Source organism: Rhyacophila brunnea, unplaced genomic scaffold (assembly GCF_057557595.1).
Source record: "Rhyacophila brunnea isolate RB1 unplaced genomic scaffold, BYU_Rbru_1.0 scaffold_12, whole genome shotgun sequence".
NCBI classification, from domain to species: Eukaryota; Metazoa; Arthropoda; class Insecta; order Trichoptera; family Rhyacophilidae; genus Rhyacophila; species Rhyacophila brunnea.
The window spans coordinates 23,199,133-23,222,372 of record NW_028232774.1 but is presented as its reverse complement, the minus strand read 5'-3'; the positions used below and the strand labels follow the sequence as shown (position 1 = coordinate 23,222,372).

At 33.0% G+C, this 23,240-nt stretch overlaps 2 protein-coding genes across 2 annotated transcripts in view; one reads left to right on the top strand and one right to left on the bottom strand.

Moving 5' to 3' along the window:
• Window positions 1–101: 101 nt before the first annotated feature.
• Window positions 102–7,804, bottom strand: LOC147077929 (plasminogen receptor (KT)). The gene is made up of 4 exons (XM_085960945.1): window positions 7,624–7,804; window positions 7,322–7,452; window positions 3,926–4,035; window positions 102–2,066 (listed from the first exon to the last, which is right to left on the bottom strand). The coding sequence occupies exons 1-4, from the start codon at window positions 7,702–7,704 to the stop codon at window positions 1,933–1,935; spliced, it is 456 nt and encodes a 151-aa protein (XP_085817071.1). The 5' UTR covers window positions 7,705–7,804; the 3' UTR covers window positions 102–1,932.
• A 9,288-nt stretch (window positions 7,805–17,092) lies between these two features.
• LOC147077928 (protein Rae1-like) overlaps window positions 17,093–23,240 on the top strand; it is a 31,442-nt gene continuing 25,294 nt past the window's right edge. The window contains exons 1-3 of the mRNA XM_085961000.1: window positions 17,093–17,282; window positions 18,415–18,589; window positions 20,528–20,620. Coding sequence (XP_085817126.1) covers window positions 18,422–18,589; window positions 20,528–20,620 — 261 coding nt within the window. The 5' untranslated portion in view covers window positions 17,093–17,282; window positions 18,415–18,421. The remainder of the gene's footprint in view (window positions 17,283–18,414; window positions 18,590–20,527; window positions 20,621–23,240) is intronic.

Here is a 23,240-nt window from a genome sequence, read left to right as displayed (position 1 = left end):
TCATCGTTGTAGTTGATAAAATATCCGCATAATATTTAGTAAATTCGTTATTGATACAAATTAATTTATGATAATAATGTAAAAAAAAAATAAAAATATATCACTGAAAGTACTTTATTTAAGTTTTTTTTTAATTTTTAGCATAATTAGCAAGGTTTTTATAATCTCTTCTGAAAATAATAATATCACTTCTTAAATAATAAAAAATTATAATAATAAGTAACTATGACTGTCTTCATCAAAAAAATAATAATAATTTCGTTAAGTATCTCAGACGCAACATCTCAAAGTCACTCAAAATTTAAAAAAACCACATAAAGTAAAATTAGTATGTATAAACAGCCATCTCATATATCATAGATTAGAATTGGTATGGCCAACAGGTTAATCGTACTATTAATTTAACAACATCACATTTTTGCATGGTTAGTGGTGATCTAAGTTTCTAACAGATTAAAAGATTTTACAATAAATTAAGCATTTGAATCAAAATTAAGTGTAACGAATGAATATATAACCGTTTACAAAAATATTACAATTTCAATTTAAGCTTTATACCCCGCTTACACATGCATGGATTTACTGCTGACAGTCCGTATTATCGCGGCCATAACAAGAAAATGCAAGTGCAGACATGTATTATCGTGCAAGTTGCAAGATTGCATGCATGAATCAAAAGAGTTCAGAAGCTTCTAAATTTTCACGCGACAATTGGAATTCGTGCGATATCTGCGCCAACGCAGTAGAACGATAGTGGCGAGCTTGCCTATATACCGTGCAAAGCGTTTTGACATTTACAATTTTTCACAAACACCATAAAATGACAACAACACGTCTCACATAAATTTGAAAAATGGGATTGGCGAGACAGTTAGCACGTTTACATGTGAACAGTTATTATCGCAATAGTTGAATTTACACACTATTGGTGCCAGTAAATCTATGCACGAGTACATTATACGGGTGTTATTATGTAGGATTTTATCAGATTTATGTACTTACATAATACATTATGTTTCACTTTAAAGCAGATTTAAATCTGAAACAAATTGCATGAAACAATTCTGATTTTATATTTTGAAAAACACATTCTGGTGAAAACCATACCAATGCGATGTACAATAATTCAAATGCTCAAACTCGGTTTTTTAAAAGACAACATAAGAATCAGGTAAAAAACCATATCAATACAATCAACGATTATTTATAATGCAAACTTCGTAGGTAGCTCGTGATAATTTTTATGCAAATTTCTATTAAAACAACAAACAAGTTGGCCACCCTTAGGATAAGAGAATTAAGACATTGTAAGATATTTTTTTTTCACAAACTATGTAGCAAACATTATGGTAACTTGAGTGACATTATCCTAATTGACAAACGGTGAATTATCGATTATTTAAAAATAAAACTCATTTTTATTATTTTTTCGATATTTCTAGCACTAATTTGAATACAAATATGAACACCTATGTGCAACAGGTCTGCAATACGACCAACATTAAATTATTAATGAACATTGTGATGAAACTTCAAACAACTATATTATTTCTTGTCATTTAGCATTGCATGTAGACATAGATGAGATATCTTAAACAAAAAGTGGCCAGACCATGACAGGCATGCAGAGCGCAATTCATTCGCTTATTGCCTTTCATAGAGCTTCGGTTGATACTGTCATACAAGTGGCCAAATGTGTTGTTAAACTTGTAAAAATAACTAAACAAATACTCCAATCAATCACATAATGAGTCTAGAGTTATGATGTTCTCATTCGTTTTTATATATCGGCAACACAATGAAAATATCTTATATTGGATGTCCCATCTATTATTCAATATATCAATGCTATTTACATGAATAAAATATGAAACCTTTCCTTAAGGTTAATTATAAAAACGTTATGTCGTAAGATGTACGATTGTTCACAAATTACATGAGTGAAGGGTGAAGCTTCTTCCGTTCTTCATTGTCCATGCGTGCCTGATCGATTTCTGATGCTGTGGGCACTCCGCACGGCAGTTCCAAGAGCTCTGACTCAAAATGCATGATATTTTCTGCTTCTTCTGTTAGAAACAAATTAAAATAACTGAATCAATGCAAAACAATCATTTTCGCTACAAACTACAGCATGTGGGTTATCATAATGCCCTTTTTTCGGTAAAATTGTTTGGTATTAGTTTAATCCCATTGTCTCCTTTCTCTGGACCACACATCGCAACTAAACTGCCACAATCCAAAAAACGTCATACAGAGAAAATCAGCTTTGAAGTTTTTACCTTTCGCATTTTTGTACTGTATTTTTGAAATATGTTTGAATTGAATTGAATGAAATTTTGACTTGAATTTGATGACTTATGTGAATATAGATATGAAATTTTCGGTACATATACTATGAACGATAGACAATGAAACGTAGTAATTAACTCAAAACACGTAAATTTGGACTTGTGGCGGTTTAGTTGCGAGGGTGCGACATGTGAGTTTGGCAGACACTGAGTTGGAGGTTCACCAAGATATTCTCAGACAATTGAGCGCAGTTAAAGACTTAGATATATTATAAATCCTTTTTATAATTTCTTCATTGGGTATTTTTTATGATAATAAGGAATTAATAAATAGAAAAATCATTGGCTAACTCGTTTAATCGGCTGTAAACTCAAATTATTCACGGTTTTAAAGGAGACACTCCAATTTGTAATATTAAATGATATTTGTGGATAAACAAAGTAGTTAATATTTAAATTATTGATTTGTAATGTCATAGTGATTTTTAATTATATTAAATATCGCAGTGAGCAAGGAATATACGATACACGACTTTAGAGGGGTACGCTCTGCCACTACTTCACCTCGCGCGCAAAACTAAAAACAAATACATATGTAGTATAAAATAATATGAAATTATGATAAAAATATGCAGGCATCATAATTAAAACTGTGGTTTTAGGTTGATATCAATAGTTGAGGCCCAGTCTAGAAAAATAGCACTATCCTGAAATCCTTGGTCTTTGAGATCTTTTAGGTACTTCAGGACTTTCCGCGGAACATCTATGCATGTTATCAATATATCAATAGACTACCCAAGTGTGTCAAAACAAGCTATTATTGTTTTACTTCCGTATACTACGACATATTTATACAAAGCAAGATTTTCTTACTAGAATAAATCGTCACTGTTCTGGCAGAAGACACTAATTCGAAAAAATGACATATTGAGTTAGTACCAAAATGTTCTTTATTTTAAACTTTACCATCTGGAAACCTTCTTAATAAATAAACAGTCTTTATTTTAAAGTCATCCTTTTTACGATTACTTAATAAACTCACATGATAGACCATAATTTCAAACTTTTTAACAACTTCAAAGTCAAACTACTCAAAACTAGTATTAATTCTCCAGTTGGTGTGTTCTGCCAGAACAGAGACGAAATAACAGGACACTAAAACCGCTCTACCATGATTTTAAATATATGTTTAAATCAGTATACAAACATCACCACTACTAGCATTAACATCATCTTAAATACATAAAATGTGATTTACTCGAAACTCAAAAAAACCTCCAGAGCGGGTTTAGCGTCTAAGTGATTCAATTATGTACATCTAAAAAGAAGGATGAAAATACACATGAATCAGACTTTTGTAATTATTTATAAATATTCATTGGAATGTAGCAATACTGGATGACTTATATTATTAGTAACAGAATGACAATTAGTTTCATCCCATTTGTGACGTTTTGATGTTGTTACGGTGTTCACATAAAATTTAATTTTTCGACCAATGCAATTTTCTTAGAAATAATAGTTTATGACTTGTATGTAGACAAATGCATGTTGTTTTATTTTACTGATTTACCTAAAACTAGCGTTATCATGATAGTACTCTTTTTTCAGAGAAGGGCTCAATCGTGATAACTTACGTTTTATTCTGTGAACTTTGTTTCCATACGCCATGTCGATTTGATATCCCGTTAAAAATGTGAGCGGCAACACTGGTGCAAGAACATATGATCGTTTTGTCCTTCGAAATCTGAAAATGATGTGGGTGATGCAATTCATGTTTTACATACGATGAAACAACTCAAAATAAGAATTTATATATAATACACAAAGCAGCAGCGCACACTGTTGTCACTTGGAAGATGGTAAAAGATGGGTAAATTAATAAGATAGAATAAAAGTACTAAATTCCCATTTAGTATCATTAAGATTAATAAAAAGAATTGAAATACGAATGTACAAATTTTCACACAAAGCCTCTAGAAACAAAAATGGCTGACGCCTGCCTACAGAGACCTCAAAACAGTTCTGATTAAGTAATTGGATTAAATAATAAAAATAGAAATTTTCACACCCACCACTCGATTAGAACACTTATCTAATAGATTTTATCAACTATCCCTTTCCCATATTACATATAACTCCCTTTCTACATTGAATACAGTGCTGACGATTAGTAAGTGAAGAGCAGTTTTCACCTCAACGCATACTTAATTACGTGTCAAACAAAAATCAAACATATAACTGCATTGTACGAAAAATTATAAACATTTTTTTCCTATAACTATGATTTATTATTTTCATAATAATCATATATAATTTGAATTGGCTTGACTTCTCATTCAAACACTAAAAACATAAATAAATTTCAATATATTTTCTCACAATAGTACTATTAATGGATCATTTGAGAATAAGTCCTCATTTAGATTTTTTATAAAGGTTGAAAACAATAATTATGTAGAATTTATAATTATTACAAATTTAGCTTTCAAGTTAATTTAATCAACTTGGTCATCGGTACACTTCTATTTGTTCAACACACAGCACCTCAATTATAGGATTACAAACATAAATTTTATTACCTATAGTTCATAAAGCTCAGTATGTTTTAATAAAATATATATGTAGTAAATACCAAGCGATCAACATATTTTATAAATTATTAAGAGAAAGCTGAATCTTTTGAAAACATAGATTTAAGACTTTGATGATAATAAAAATTAGGAAACTAAAAAACATTTTGGAATGCAGTCATTATAGGTGCATGCTGGGCATTAGAAACATTTAACAAGATTGGTTGGGATAATTAATTACTTTGTCACCATATCCAATTCCATACAGCAGCTATTTATTATAGATCCCACAATGGCCTACCTTAAAATACTTTTACAAGGATCGAGTTTTAGCTATATAGATTAAATTAATTTAGGTATAACAAAAATGTATGAAGCTTGAGGAAGTATACAACAAATTATATTAGAGAGCATGGGCTGATAATTGTATTATGATATAGCATTGAATTCTTTAAATGGAGTCGTAAATTATTGTAATTCTAGGATTACTAAATTTATTAAAAAGATGTAAATACAGTGAAACCCCGATTTTTCATTTTTGAAGGGACTGGCAAAAAAAGTTAATCTCAAAATTTTTGATCCACCTCTTCCAGCCAAAATTTTTCACCTGCAAATTTAACAAATTCAGTTTCAAATCAAAGTCGAGACTTTTCTTTTTTACCTCTTTCGAATATTTTTTTAACGCTGTAATTTTAAAAGCTTCATTCCCGAAATCGGCAAATAAGAATGAAAAATATCAGCAATAAACTACCGCAATATTTAAGCCTTAACGGTAACGACACAATGCCATTTGACCACCCTGACTAACGTAATCAATCGCATTGTGTAAACATAATCTTGGACACTGCAGTAAAAAGAATTACTGATATTCGTCTTGACCTCAATATTCATTTCAATGATTTCTATGCGTTTATGTAATTGAATCTGTTAACCTTTTTACTGCCGGTAGGTGTATGTATGGCGGTACTTTGCACGCCGCGAATTGTATTGCAAAAATAAAAATGAATTTACGTTTCAAGTGGTAAAAAAGAATTTTGTTTCAATTCTGAGTATGTAACTATACTCCCAATATATCGTCTATTCAATTCTAGACTGTCCTAAACGCCAAATCATAAAATGTGCAGGAAAGCGAAATTTAGAAATTATGAACCTATACTTAATTCGATTTAGTTCTGTAATATCGAAATATTAAAAAATTATTTTTTGTGTTTCAAATTACAATAAATTTTGGGGAATTTTTTCCAATTTCAAATTTATGAAAAATTCAATACATTAGCAAATAATGTCACTTAGGATACTAAGAGGGCTCGCACATCAGAACTCGCCGCATGCGTCTTACGACGAATTCGTCGATGTGACGTCATCGTAAACCAAGAAACAAACGTTATCAAATGGAGCTTCGCAGATTGGCCGATGCAACTGCGACGCGAGACGATCCGCAGATGCAACATGTCGCATTTGCTACAGCCTGCATGTTGTATCTAAAAAAAGTCGACTCCGCGCAAGCGCACAGCCTGCGGCCATCAGCCATTTCTGTCTCTGTCTCTGTCTACACTGTCATTGCTCACTCATCGCTGGTCACCGCGTTTGACGTTTGTTCATACAATCAACACAATAAAAATGGCAGACGAGAGACTTCTCCTTTTTCGCGTTTGACGTTTGCCGCTAGGCAGATGTGCGAGGTTGTAGCATGCAACATTCGTCGGCGGTCTCAGAAGATTTGATTTATGGCCGTCAGGCACACAAGGCGAGTTGTGATGTGCGAGCCGGCTTAAGAAGTGGCATAAAAATAATTGTTTCTTAAATTCAGTATAATCCTATGCATTTAGGTTTATACAGAAATATTGGAAATTTCATAGAGAATCGATTGGTGTAAAAAAATGTATTTCGAAAAATTGGCGTTTATGATAGTTTATAATTGAATAGACGATAAGTCGTGTGTTCAACATAAAAATTAAAAAAAAAAAAAACATTAAAATAATTGATTTACGTTAGTAAAATCCCGTTTAAAGCGGGACATCGAAAGACGTCATTTTTGTATGAACGGCGTTCCATTTACGGAAAAATTCGCGTCTTAAGACGTCACTGGCAGCCAACCGGTTAAATTAATTATTTTTAAAATTATAATTGAACACTGAATATTATGTATTTCGGCAGTAAATTGCTAGAAATAAAAACGAGAAACAGACATTAAATGTACTAAAATGAAACTACATGCAAAAAGCAGGAAGGCTTGGATTCTTGGCATGTTAGATCATGGTTCCACTGTATACAATTTACCATAATATAATAACATCTTTTTAAGTAAGAAAACCCTGAAACCATTAGTTTCTAAGATTAAAACAAACCACAAAGTACTTATTTCTGCCTATGTTTTGGTATCAAGAGACAACAACAAACAATGATATGGAGTAGGAACCTACTGTATCTTTACCAAAACAAATATAAATATAATCCTACCCTGTTAGGAGCCCAATGGTCGCCACAAAGTAAAAAGTAATCAGCCAGTTGCATAATTCTCTCTCTTTGGCCAGCTCCAAAGCCATTTTTCTTTCCCTCATCTGATACATCATCTGAAGTTGCCTCTCCATCTACAAATATAATATATTACCTCAAATTTCATTAATCTATAGCAGGAAATGAATACAGCCGTACGTAAGACAATTAGTTACTTTGATAACGATAGTTTTAGGTTAAACGTTTACATGAAACGGAATTATTTCCTGTTATGCAAATCAAATCATGGCAATTTAATGTGCTACCTTTATTTTACTGATGGAGGTAATAAACTCCTGATTCTTTTTGAAATTTTCTTCCATGTTCATTGACTTTCTGTTACCCATCTTAGTAAAATACGTTTGAAAAGGACAGAAATTAAATTATATTGTATAGAAGCAATAAATAGTTAGACTTCAATTTTGACAGAACAAAATTGAATACAATAATATGTTGCCAACATTGTCAAAATTTTCCTATTTACAACTTATTTCACAAAATCTCTTGTTACAAAAGAATATAATATCAAAAGAGCCTTTACCAAAAACGTCAAATAAAATTGAAATTAAAGCCCCCTTATGAAAAATACAAAAAATAAAAGTAATTCATTCTATCAACTCAAATATGATAATATATTATTCAATAACTGCTATAAATATACAATTCTATCGTAATCAATTAATATATTTTTAAAAATTCATTTTATACGCGTAAAATGATAATATTAATAGTAGGTAGGTAGTTAGTAGGTATCAAAGAAATTGGAGTCCATATAATTGAGTTCTATGCAGAAATTGAGTTTTGATTATTAAAGTCAAGCAAAGAATTATAACTATAAAGAGTCAACAGAGTCAAAGACTTTGTATAGGTAATTTACAACAAATCTAGAAATAGTCCAGTCAATCTGTACTTTTTGGTTGCAAAAGGTGGGGAAGAAGATTATTTTCCCCTACTTGTCTTGTATAGATGATAATGAGTAAGAAAAAACAAGTTTGCCAATTCGGATGACTTCGGCACAACTTTTGGCGGGCAAAAAAACCGCAAAATTTTTGGTTTTTTTTTGGTTTTTCACTTAAATATCTAAAAAATGGTCGGTCGTAGCAAAAATATTGTTTTATACAATTTTAAAGCTTATTAAATTTTCTAAAATTTTTATATCATAATTTTTTTTGTATCTCTAACCATTTATGAGATATTTGCTGTTGAAAACTGTATATATGTATTCGAAAACACGCGTTTTAGTAAAAATCAAACTTTAATGGGAAGAAATACCATTTTAAACTTAAGATCTTACAAATAAACAGTTTGTGGTTACAAACTAGACTTTATGGTCAATAGGCCCAATGTTCCAGATGGTGCGTGGTGGGAGTGGTAGAAAGGGCCACATCAGTGTTGCCAACCGTACTATAATTATAGTATTTGTACTATAATTTTGGTCCGCGTACTATGTACGATATAAAATAGGTATAGTACGCCCAAAATACTATAATTTTGAAAATCGTACTATAATTTAATATAAAAGTACTATAATTCCGTTTCGCAATCGAGTGGTCTTCGAAAATTTGGAAATCTGCGGCCCGCGGCGAAATATTTTTCCTAAAAAAAACGAGACGACCATAAAAAATTGGGAACATGCGGCCCGCGGCAAAATATTTTTCCTGAAAAAAACAAGCCGACTATGAAAAATTGGGAACCTGCGGCCCGCGGCGAAATATTTCTCCTAATAAAAACGAGACGACTATGAAAAATTGGGAAAATTTTCATTTTCAACAGATGACAACGCGTACTATATTTTATCCCCAAATACTATAATTTTGGAGGCTCTGTACTATAATTCCACTTTCAAAATATGGCAACACTGGGCCACATACCCCCACCAGTACTGCTGGTGCCACGACATGCATCAGTCCCACTTTTGTTTTAGTTTAGTCTCCTCCATCGCTTTGTCTTTGAAATAAAAAAATATATTTTATTTTTTCCATTGTATTTAGATAGGTAGTGATCGATTAAAATATGTTTAAAGCTTTAATTTGATAATGAAGTATAATGAATTTCTATACCTCTCCCCCTTAATGAAAATAAATCTAAATTTAAGATCTTACATATTATAAAGTATGTTGATAGTTTTAGTAATTAAAGCAAAACAAATGTTAATACCTACAGAATAATAATATTCACCAAACATCTTAATTTTTTAACCGTTTCTACCGCTTTGGTGAAGGTGGAGTAGGCAAAGGTTGTACGTCTTTAAAGTCTTGCAATGTAGCTCCCACGTATGTATTTCATCATTGCTGACGTCTGTATTGTTGAATACTGTGACCACTTCCTTTAACTGAATATTCGTCTCCAAAATACCACACAATTTAATCTTTATATGGCCAAATAGACGTGTTGAAATCCACACTGCAGCGCTCGAAATGGAAAAGTTTACGAACCGGAGCGCTCGACAAATTTTCTGAAGATATTTACGTAGTCATCAAATGTATGTGTATTTTATAAAAATAAGTGTGTCAGATTTTCTATTCTATGGCCTATCTAGCTCTGGACGGTCAACATATTTTTCCACGAGACGGAGCGATAAATTTACAAATTTCACGAGCCGGAACGGCGCTCCGGTGCGTTCCGTTCCATTTCGAGCCCTGCCACAGTGTATCAAATAAACAGATGTGGATGGTTCAATGTCATCTTGCCGAGATAAAAATATTATGTATGATTGTCGGATCGTGATTAGACTGTGTTTCTATATAATTTAGTGTTCGTACTGTTGAATACCTACATAGGTAGTAGGTACATCAATATTATTGTGTATTTGCACAGTAGAAGCTGTTACCTCATGGCAGTGAAATTGAATGCTGCTTGGTCTTTTCATTTTCTGATGTTTTAAAATAACTCCGCAATATTGAAACAAGTTACTTATAAATTTTGGCGATGTCTTCACAGCCTTTCTGGTGTTTATCATTTTGAAGTTTTTGTATTTTTCTTCACCAATCACTTTTTTTAAAAAATCATCGGGAATAATTTTGGTTCAAGTTGTTCTGTCTGAAAATGGAGACCAAGCTATACATATCAACAGACGACGTAATAAAATAATGACTGACACCTTATTTTATCAACCAAAAGTTGAAACGGCCAACTACTATAGGTACTATGGCCAATTCATATATAAACGTCACCATATCTATGTATTAATTAAGAAATATGTACATATTATAAATATTCGGCATAAAACCTTAAAAATGATAATCATGCACGACTATTGCCACTAAATTAATAATGGTAGGTAGGTATCTATCATATATTTTTTTAACTTCAATGTAACCTGTATGGGCACTGGTTAATAATAATCGCTGGCAAGCTATATTATCTCGTCTAGGTATCTTATAGGTTTGAAATGCTTGGGTGACTAGGTACAATGGAAAAATTGCGTTGCGAAAACCATTATAACAATTTGTAGTCTTGGGACATCTCTCAACAGCAGCCTCAAAATGATTGATTCCTTGCTATAATTAGAAGAGAGGCGACCTTCCTGATTTTTTTATCTTCAAGAATTATTAAACTCATTATTTCGTCTTCCAGTCAGCTTTGAATATAATATTAGATTAATTAGGGCCAGCGCTCGGAATGGACCGGAACGCACCGGAGCGCCGCTGCGGTTCGTGAAATTTTAAAAAATACCGTTCCGGCTCGTGGATTTATTTAAAATTGCGTTCCGTTTCGTTACATTGACATATTTATGCATGAATGTTTCTTCAAAAGTTTTTGTCAAAATTAAATAGTAACGAAGTTACGTTGTGCCGGGCGCACAAGGGTTAAAAATAAAATTTATGATATCCCTAAATTTCTTTCAACCTTCTTATTTTGTGTCGATATGTCCATGCCTAAATGCATTGTCTAAATAACAAGAAACAACCAGCTGCAAGCGTAAATTACTTTATTACCCAAAAAAATGTGCCTTGCTGACACTATTTGAAAACTCTTCAAAAATAAAGTATACCTATATTCTTAGATTATAGAAAAATACCTACATTGTTTAATAATTTCCAAAGGATGAAACATTTCAAATCTCAATACAATATTGCCTTTGACTATTACGCATTGTTAATTTACTTACCTACTAATTTATTATATTATTTTATTCGGAGTGACAAAAATTATTACTTCGCCATTTATTTTCGGGTGAATGAATTGTGTTTTCGGTGGTTAGATTAATACAAAAAAGTTTGATAATTTGACTCGTGCAATTCAGCTATAATATTCCTATTAGTTGCCTTTTAAAATATTTTGTATTATTTAAGATATAAATACGTTTCTAAACAAAATTGTTTATATTATTAGTTTGGTGTTTTTTTTTTGCTATATTCCAGTAAGTTTTGTGTTTTAATTTTAACTGTGTGTTTAACTTGATTTTTTAATAAAAAATTGTTCTCCTAAAAGTTGGTTAAAAATGTCATCAGGCGAAACGTGTTAACCGAAACTATTGAAAAATATTTTGTCGCAGGTAACGTAACGCTGGCCACATACCTACACAATTTGATCATTTAAAAAATGATATTGAGTGGTTATTTATAAAAATATTGAAGGTATAATAAAGTAGTAGGTAATTCGTGTAAATCTGCTAAAACCACATTACATTAAGAATTCACTCCAATAACCATTGGCAACAGATGATATTCATCTCAACAATTGACTTTTGTTAAAAAAAGTTTATGACGTGTCGTAAACCCCTATTTTTACGATGTTTACATTTGTTTTGTAATTTACATTATTGTTGAATTGCGACTATAGTACAATAAATCGTGTGATATAACTACTACATTCATTCATTTATTTGCCATAGGTCATGATGAGTATACTTGTTTGTAAGTGAATTTTGTTGCTTCTGTTAAGTTTTGTGTTTTAATTTTAACTTTGTGTTGAACATATTTTTAATAACAATTTGTTCTCTTAAAAGTTGGTTAAAATTCTCAGCAGGCGATACGAATACCTTTATATCGTCGGTGTATTGTAAAAAGGGCTAATTAACCAAAATACTATTTTGCAGGAGGAGGATTTTTAACCTTTGACATTTATTTATAAATTACCTGTGGATGAATACTGTCCTTATAATAGGCTTTATAATATAATATTTTAAAAAGTCTATTATGTTAAATTCGCTTTTTATTCGTAACACTGAGTAGATAATCACCCTTACAATTATCGTTTTTAATAAGTACTTTCCTGTGGGATACAAATTCGCCATTTTTACATAATTATATTATTACATATTATATACCTATATACTATTGTCGCTGGTATCCAAACTGATTTAAGATAATTCTGGCCACACGAACAATTTGATAATTTTGTGGATGTGTATAAAAATAATGAAGGCTTAATTACGTAGTAGGTACTTCGTGTAAATCTGCTAAAACATTATGAATTCTTTCCGGTGGACAATACAGTGGCAACATCTGTTCTGTGATTCAATAATTATTATCATCTCAACAACTTGACTCGTGTTAAAAAAATATTTATGATAAGTCGTAACCCCAATTTTTACAATGAATAATGAATAAATTTTTCTAAAAAAATGTGTTTGGGCCATTGATGGTTTGGGCAGAAAATATTGAATAGCCTTCTGCAGAGTTTATTTATTTGGGACGTTCCTATTGTATTACAATTATTATTACATGCATTGTAGCTTGTGACTTTAAAAATAATATAAATAATACATAGGTAGTGTGTAGAGAACTTTTACTTAATTTTTGTTTGTAAATTTGTTTAAAAAAAAATAGGAATATCCTTCAATAAAAATGTACGACTATCATAATATCTGTATTCTATGTAGGTACCTATTATCATTTCCATGGCAATAATAATGTGAGTAGGGAAGGACAAACAACACAGATTGAATCGTTTAGAATAAGTAGGTACTAACAAATTAGGCACCTATGTGTCCAGTGCGGACATCTAATTATTTTAGGTGGTGTTAGTCATAGATTATTAAATAAATACGGTGGTAGATGTATATTACAATAATGGTAACCAAAGCATCACCATTGTAACATAACATGCATATAATACAATATTAGTCCTTATAATGTTGAATATAGTAGGTACTAATTAATGACAATTTTATATTATTCTATAAGAATCGTGCTTAGCAACCTGAGTTTCACCTTCCGTCATGTTTTATCTTATATAAATGAAAATGACACACCATTGGTAATTTAATTACAAATAATGCTATGTTTACGTTGTTTGGATGACTTGAAACTTTTATTAGATGTAGGTACGGCCTTATTCCACTTATAGTGGAGAAGGTTCAAAATAAATCTTTGAGAATCCTTTAAAGCTGTGTGGATAGTGGATACTATCCATGGTTTTATCCGATTGATTTCTCAAGACGTATGCTTACATACTGTATTCTGAAAGTTAAAAGAGAACTAGGTATTTAGGCTACGTACTTTTTTCAACTTATATCTACCCAGTACAAATGAGAACTCTGCCATTGTTGGTACTTAGTATTGATTTTATTATATATTATTTTATAACTTTCTTGATAATCTAAGTTGTTTGTTCTGCCAAGGTGCAGAACTAACCTGTAATAATTGCTAATGATAATTGGGCAGGAAATAACTATTTTCAACCAAATCGCTTCAGATAACCGTATATTCCACCTGCGTGAGAACGAGTTTATGTGAACGTTGTTTTATAAATTCTTGGTATAGGTAGGCACTTACTGTTTTTTTCTAATACTATTTCTTTATTTTTTAAACACTATTTTAATACGATTTCTTGATGTTTGATATTCTGTGCTCGTATTTAAATGGAATTTGTAAAATTTTCTATAAGTACGTAAATAAATTTTTAATTTGAATCTATAAGGTACTTATGTGGAAATATTGTTTGTTATGACTAATTAATTACAAACTTATCTATCCCAAATGAGACAGTAATATGAGTTATAATCAGTGACGAGTGGTGGTAGAGGTATCATGCACTGGTTATATCGGTAGATAAAGTAAGAATAAAGAATAATACAATTTTTGACGGTATACTTTGTTAAAACAAGATTATTTCGCCTGCGGCGCTGACAATCCTTACCAACCTGCCCAATATAGATCCACGTAAGAAGTTTAAAGTTTATTGTTGCATTTTTATATCAAAAGTACGTACGTACGTAAAAAAAGGATTAGCATAAGTACTTAGTTTCGGAAAATTATACAGCGTTCCTGTTCGTGAAATTTTCCATTTCGAGCACTGATTAAGGCGAGATATAGGTACCTAGGTACCTAACTTGCCGACAGCACCGAGTTGAGTCCCGTTTAATTGAGGCTTTTAGCGATTAGTAATGCAGAATATGTATGGATAGAATAGTTACCTATATTATAATATAAGTACTGTGACACCCCCGTATGGTCCCCATTTGGGGATGTCTTTATGTATCTGGAGACGCCCGAATCGGTATCAAAGCCAACAAATAATAAAGCGCTGATTACGAAAATAAATAATAATAAAAGAGCCCAGCCGGCAATGCCGTAAATTTTGTTAACCGTTGGAGATTTGCAACGTCGCTTTCTTTTCGACGACGGTTTCGTTGGAAAAAAACACAAGATGGCGCGCAGATCGCGACAAGCAGCAAAATCGCGAACGCGTACATTTCGCCCTCCGTAGAATTAAATTATTAAAAAATGTAACCATATAGTATAATAAGCGTAAATAAACTCGCCGCTTCCATCACAATTCCGGTGCCTTAATTATCCACCTTCATCCCAAATACAGACGATAAAAAAGAAAACAAAACACAAAGTGACAGTTGAGAAATTTTCACATACCAAAAATGGAGGGAAGTGATAGTACCCATATTTAATTTGATTTTTACGGCGTATTGAAAACCTGTGTTATTAAAAATCTTTACACCTTATAAGAGATAAGTACCTAAGACAATTTTAAATATTAAATGTTATTTCTCCTGAAATGTCCTTAGTTCTGTTTATCGCTGCTCTGTTTTGTCACCGTTTTATTTCTTAATGTTCTGTTTATTCATGGAACCATTTAAGAGTGGTCTCTTAGGCATGAATGTTGTTTGAGTTTATCATAAAATATAAGAAAGCGGATAACGTCAAATTTTTGTTTCGCACCGAACAGTTGGTAATATTTTTGAAGTCACGCTTGAGAGCGAAAAATGCATAAAACATGCTAATCAACTCTTCTTTACCCCTACCTACCTATGTGTTTTGTATGGAACGCAAATGTCGCAATTTAGAATTAATACATCCAAAGAATCATTTTTCTCGTGTTCTTGAAAATGAAGTGAATATTATTGTTCACACTAGATAGGTACCTACTGTTGCGTCCTCGGACTTCAGGTCATATATCTGGAGTAACTTTTGAGGGTGTACGAAAGCCTGAACACGCCCTTGGCCTCGTAGTCAAATAAAGGCAAGATAAAGGCACCTAGTTACGCTTTTGGTCATCCAACAGGATGTTTTGTTTTTCAGACAGAGGACATGGTTAGCGGAAGATCAGGTGCAAGTAAAGTACGCGAGATGATGAGTGATATTAGGCCTTTGCCATTTAACTCGTATTACTACGTTAGTTGTTAAAATATCATGTATAAAACTATGTAGTAAAATGTCTAGTTGAAAACGTATGAAAATTGTAATACCATGTGTAAAGAATGAATGAGAAAGATAACAGGTTGTACCAGAGGAGTGAAAGAGTTATTAGAAAATAATTAAAATTTATAAATGCTAAAATAACATGTTACGAAAATGTCGATAGTATGAGAAGAACACTTACGATTCCTCCCGTACCGACTAATCTGTAAAATTCAAAATGTATTATAAATCTGTAAAAATAATCATAAATGCATGTATTGCCTCGCGATAATTCAACCGCAACCGTAAGCCAATAATAGACAAATTGATGACTTAATAAAAAGTTAAAAAAGTTTGTTGGGTGGTTCTACTTACGTTCATCAAATATTTCATATCGAATAACTCACGCACAGCATGCACTATATGAGAAAAAAAATAAAAAGTATGCAAAATTGCGCACAAGCTATGCGACAAGAGATTTCACTAAAAAAAATTAAACCCTCCCAGTCAGATTTTTCATACAAACTTAACAATTCAATAGCGCACTGAATATTGGTGAAAAAGCAAAACAAAATCGTGCACTAACGTTCACTACCAACGCACAAGTGCTTACAATTTAAATTTATAAAAAAACCCAAGTTTAGTGACACAAGTATCCAGCTTTTAGCTGGGTCACCCAAATTGAAATTCGAATAACACCCTTAGTGCAAGAACGTAGTGGTCGCGCGGGGGCGGCGCGGCGGCGTCTTGCGAAACTCAAACGTATAACCGTGTGTAAAATGTTCGTAGACAGTGTGTTTTTTGGGGCATAATACACACGGTTATACGTTTGAGTTTCGCAAGACGCCGCCGCGCCGCGCCCGCCAATTGACTACGGCCGAGCACTTAATGTGCGTGCACAAACGAAAAAACGCATGCACAAACGTGCAGTAGCGATGCACAAACGAAGCACTCAAAAAAAGTTGAAAATTCAACATTGAGTGATCCAGGTAAATGGACCTATTTTTCGATCTAATTTGACTGGACTAAAATGCTTTAGAATTAAAATTTGAAATATTCCAAAAACAGGAAAATCATATTTTTATTATTGTCACCCTATTAACCATAGACAAGCCAATTTGCCATAGACCATAGTAATTACCAGTTTTCTGTCAGTCAATTTTGTGTGAACAAATAATTCATGAATGATTATACATTTCTGCGTTCAGTGATATTTTGAAATCAGTATAATATAAACTAAAGCAGGAGATCGGTTGTCATAACACTTATTGGTCGATTCAATATGTTCACTTTTTGATACATAATGACAGTATTAATTATTGCGATAATATAAACAGAAACAGGTAAATAGTCATGCTTCCCAACGGTTGGTTTTTCGCGCTATTTACCCATGCTTGTTTTTATTCAATTATCGTCTTCTTTTCCATTCTTAATTCGTTGTTTAATTTGATGGCGTGATATATTCGGTCGATTCGTTATTTTTCACCAGGATAACATCAGAAGCCCTATAGAAATATTACATTCTTCTCACAATTTTTGTGAAAAAAACCGCTCGCGTTAATTATTTATGTCGGTCGTTATTGTAAATTTTTAAAAATATGTATATTATTAAGTAGTATACTGTTATAACAGCCATTTGTGCAAATCATAGAAAACACTATCTTTTATTATATTGTCCTATAAAAGTATCTACATTGAATCAACAATGTAAATACAGTGTGTACCGCAGTCCGGAGTATAGGTAAATCGTTTAACAGTAGCACCATGGGTACGGCATATGCGGCTTGCAGTTGTAGTGGTATTGTTTGCTAGCATTGAAACAGGCATTGTCGCAAGCAATTCAATACACCCGCGAATCGCCTATGGTGCCACTGTAGAATGATTTACCTATAACCCGTGATGGCTATCAGCCTATTTTCATGTTGCCCCATGAATGTTTGTTATTAGAGAGTTATTGCATGTGGCTTGCATTATTTTTTGTAACCCACGAAACATAGATCTTTTTGATCAAAAAAAATCGACCACACATTCTGACCATTCTTTAATTTTATTTTCACTGGACTGTGTATTTCCAGTATATTGTAAAATTCGAATCTGCCAGATGGGGGAAACAAGTTTGCAACCAATGGTTTCAGAAGCGGACAGTCACCCATCCAACATGGGTACAGCACACTATTCAAACTGCCGTTTTTTTACGAAAACGCTGCAGGCTCTCGCAAGATTATAATTGTATTGCGTAATAGTAAAAAGAAAGCAAGGCACAAGTCGGTTATGAGAAAGCTAGGCTGGAACCGCGCTAATTGTCATAGCCGATTTTGGCAAAAATCAAGACCGAAAACTTAACCCAACCTAACAAGTATCGGCTATTTTCAAAATGTTGCCGCTGGCTTCCCCATAACCGACTTGTACCGAAAGCACTAAATTTATAATGATTTCATTTTTTTATGATATTAATTTTTTAAATATTGTTTCCAGCACAAAAATGTTTGGCACTAACACATCGTTTGGAGCAGCAACTCAAAAAGTAAATGTGAATCCTAACAATGATTTTGAAGTAACGGCTCCGCCTGATGATTCAATTTCAGCACTAGCTTTTTCACCACAAACCATACAGCAAAACTTTTTGATCGCAGGCAGCTGGGACAATCAGGTAAGAATCAATTTATCTTATATTGATGCCTGCAGAGGTAAGTGCTGTATGTTGCCAGTGTGGTGGGTCTAAAGCTCACAGGCTGGTGATGCTTCATCATGTCCGTCCACAGTGAACCATAGTTTAGAACCCTCAGCTCTTGATCAATAAGAATATCTACACTTATTTGCTTTCATCTTCAAGTTTCCTTCAACTTGTAACTCTGCTTTTTGACACTAAGTAATTTTGCGTATGCCTTAGATTGAATAATATGTTAAATGCACTCTTTCAACTTTTTACGGGAAACAGTGTTGCCATCTTTTTATATTTTAATTATAATGTAAATACTTTTTTCGCAGAATTATTCGTTTGGCAACACTGATGTGATGTTGAACAGAAATTACATACGCTATCACTTTCGTCACTAAAAACAGCGACCTTAAACTTTGAGGCAAGCGTATTTGGACATTTCGTGCATGCTCTGACGCGTTTATCTTGTGAACAAATAATGCACATGTGCAGACAGCTTATGAGTAAATGTTCTAACCGATTCGATGGTGACAATTTTGAGTAGTGGACTGTAAATAGATACCTCTGACAATCACAGGGAAGAGAGGGTAAGCGTAAAACAGAGGACTATAATCATGAACTTATTGATTCGACTATGTTTGATTGTGTAAATCAGAGTGCACAGGTTTCAATATTGTTTGAGAGGAGATGTGTAAGACAGTGGTAGGTTGCTCTAATGAATTGAGGACAGCGTTTATTGAGTTATAAATAAATACAATAAAAGGTGTGAAAATAACTGCAACGTAACAGGCGGTGAGGTCTGGCCAGTCCGAGGTGTTCTGATAGTGAGTACCACCGTCCGAGGCGTGTAGGGAGAGTGCCGTGTCCCATTAACTCTAACTCTAAAATTGCGGCAAGCTATTGTTGATATAGGTCACAATTGGGTAATATGCTGACTGTCACCTTGTCGACCCTCGCCGACGTGTGTCACACATGCGGAATGTGCTGACTGTAAATGAAGTCATGCGCTAATTGGAAAATTTGCTGATTATCGCATTGTTATCACGGAACATTTGCTGACACAACCTGGAGTTGTTGACCCCACACATGTTTTTCTGATAGTAATCTTTAGTGCATGGGTGGCCAACCCGCGGCCCACTGGGTGTCAACTTGTGGCCCGTGGACCAGTGAGAAAATAAAAATAATAATAAATCAAATGCTACCGCTAGATGTGCTAATTTCGCAAATTGGGATCAAATATTGGCTCAAGATTTTAAAAAGCACCGTGTGCTTTTTGCTGCATTTGCAACGCCATTCTCCGTAGACGTGAATTTATTACCGGGAAATTTACAAATGTAACATTGTGAAATATGTTGCGATGAACAGTTAAAGGAGAAATTCCATCAGGTTGGTTTGGAAGAGTTTTACAAAACATATTTGGACAAGGAGAAATATCCTGCATTTTACAAACATGCTCTAATGATGACTTCGCTATTTGGAAACACTTACACGTGCGAATAGCTTTTTAGTCGGATGAAGCATACCAAATCCCGAGTGAGAACACGAATCACTGATGTGCATTTGGAAAACTGTTTGCATGTAGGAACAACCTCACTCGATATCGATATTGATGCACTTAGTTCTGCCACACAAAATCAAACTTCTCACTAAAATTTCTTATTTTTATAATATTTTGTTTATTTTTTTATTATTTAAAAAAAGTCTAATCTAATAAATATGTTTGATTCTCATTTATGTTTTATTTTATTAATAAGTATATATTTCTTTTTTGTTTTGTATAATAAAAAAAATCGGTTGTGCGGCCCGGAAGGAAATCTCATTTTTAGAATCTGGCCCGGCTGCTGAAAAGGTTGGCCACCCATGCTTTAGTGCGTATTATTGCTCTCACTTCTAAAAGAAAATTTAAATGAATACTTGTTTTTTTTACAGGTGCGATGTTGGGAGGTAGAGATGACTGGGAAAACAAACCCAAAATCTATGCAAACAATGGATGGGCCTGTACTAGATGTCTGCTGGCACGATGTTAGTAAACACTGCTTATCTTGTATAGTGAATTAATCGTAAATAATTATTTTATTCAACTATGCAATTTACTTAATGTATGTAATCCTGTGGAAAATACTGGACAGTACATGATTATTTAGCAACCACGATGGCCAAGCGGTTACGCGTCAGGCCTGAAATGTCGTGGGTCCCGGGTTCGAATCCCGCAAGTAGCTAACATCTATTTCTCTTAAAAACGAAAGATCTGTTAATGTAACCACCACCCTGTGGACGCTCATATTATCTTAGGATCGGACATGTTTAAAAAAAAAATTGTTGGGTACCTTGTAAAGAAATTATTTAATTACAAGAATTTTTCACTAGAATAATATGCAATTAATCCGAATCAATTATACGCATTTAAATTGGGCACGTCGCGACCATACAGTGACATTTGTATAATTTCAACAGAAACTATGGATTATTTCAATTGTAATTTACACATTTAACATGTATGAAAACCGGTGGCGATATCTGACACTGAAATAAAATAAAATCGCAAACACTTCAGCAACAGCTTGCAAAGAGAGATAGTCATAGTGACATGACCCGGCTCACGGCTAGCTCAATAATGCTACCGGGCCGTCACTGAGGAGACTAGTGATGAACTAGGAGAGGTGGATCTCCTTTGTAGTATCACAACTTTTGAATTCCCGAATAAAACTCTCAGCTGGTGTGGTGCCGAATTTATTCAGGTACTAGAGTTCACGGTCACACAATAAGGTTAACTGTCATTGTTCCCGTAATTAAATCTCATTAAAGTATCAGTAAACTATTTATTTGTTCACTATAGAGTCTCTGTGAAATCTTTCACAAATTCCCAAAAAGTCACACCTAACTCGGAGAATGTATACGCAGATATTCTTTGGATATTTTTAATTCATGAAATATTTTCCCATAAGAAAGAAAATATAAATTATTCTTTGGTCACACAGTATTAGGTTTATAAAAGAATAGAATTATTTTATTGTTGTTTATAAAGTTTATTTATGTTCACAGTGTATTTACAAATATTTATTTGTGTTTACAGACTTGTTTACAAAAGGTTTGCATAATGTTTACAAATTTATTTACTAAAATTTGTTTTTATGTTTATGAATTTGTTTACTAAAATTTATTTTATGATTATGTTTACTTAATAAAGTTTCAAAAATTTATTTTATAATCCCGAAAAGATTTGTAAAATTTATTATTACAGACTGAGTTTATTAATTTGTTTTTATAAAACAAATCCGATCGCGTAATTTATCCCGATTACGTCACCTCGTAGGATGAGTAATGAAAAATAAAATTACTCCGCGTGTACGTCACTACCGGCAGATACGTGCTATTCGCGCTGCGTTTTAGCGGCCGACGTCACTACCGACAGATACGTGTTATTCGCGTTACGTTTTGCCCACCGAAGGGGGACTTACTGGTACGTAGGAATCGCGAATGTACTGAGAACCATGTCTCACAACTTTGCAGTGAGGACTGCTGCTTGCTGAAGATCGCTGGTGAAGAGTGTAGAAACTAATAATTTTACGGGAAAAGTGGTCGCCTTTTATACCCTTCGGATAGAGGTTTAACAGGAAACAGTCCGTAAGGGATAGCAGATGTATATCTTTCTCTCACGGGATAAATTTACGTATATCTCCCGTTCCTGGCAACTTTCTAATAGAGATATCTTCTAATTTAGTCGGGTTAAATTTACTCTACTTTATTTTCGCAAAATTAAGACTCAATAGGGGTGTTTCAAGCACCCTCTAGAACATGTCCCTTAAATGCGCAGTTAGGATGACGTAAGCAAAATAGTTGATTTTATATGATTTTTCGTGTTCAAACGAAGGGGAAAGTTTCTAGCTTTCCATCGAGGTATCGGAATAGGTATTCGGGTACTAAATAAGGGAATGGCAGTCTTTAAATTTAAAATGTCAAAATGAAAGGTTGACACCCACGTACTCGTCCTTTCCACCACTCTTGGCCTTTTTAGGCCAATAGAATTTTACTAAGTTTTAATAAAACTGTTTGGAGCCGCAGAAACTTTCTCATTCGATATCTACCTTTTGGGGCGAATATTATTACGAGAAAATACTATAATATTATACTTAACATTTCAACTTAAATATATAAATGCTTAATCCTAACAAGACGTTATACACGAACAGTTACTAACTTATTTAATCTTGCATAGTGACTTTTATATAGTAATATGGATGTAACCTTGAATCTATTTTTACCTCGCGAGCCAGAACAGCTGGGCCGTAAATTCTAGTCGGACAGAATTCAGTTAAAGTTCGAGGTCACACGCCAATTTGTATTTTTAGTCGCAGTATTTGATTCTTTTATTACTTAGGATGCGATTAAGATTTATTATTGTTTATGGGTAGAAACCCATCTATACCAGAATCTTAAGCTTTTCCAATTGTTATTTTTACAATATTCATTATAGTCAGCAAGTTATAGCATTAACAAAATTTATAATTATAATTACGCGTCTATAAGTATAGGTACGCGTTTACAGTATTTTTATAACAGTAGTTAGCTTCTATCTTGTATTGATAAAATTAGTATTAAAATTCTTTATTCACAATTATACAGTATATAAATTTATAAATAT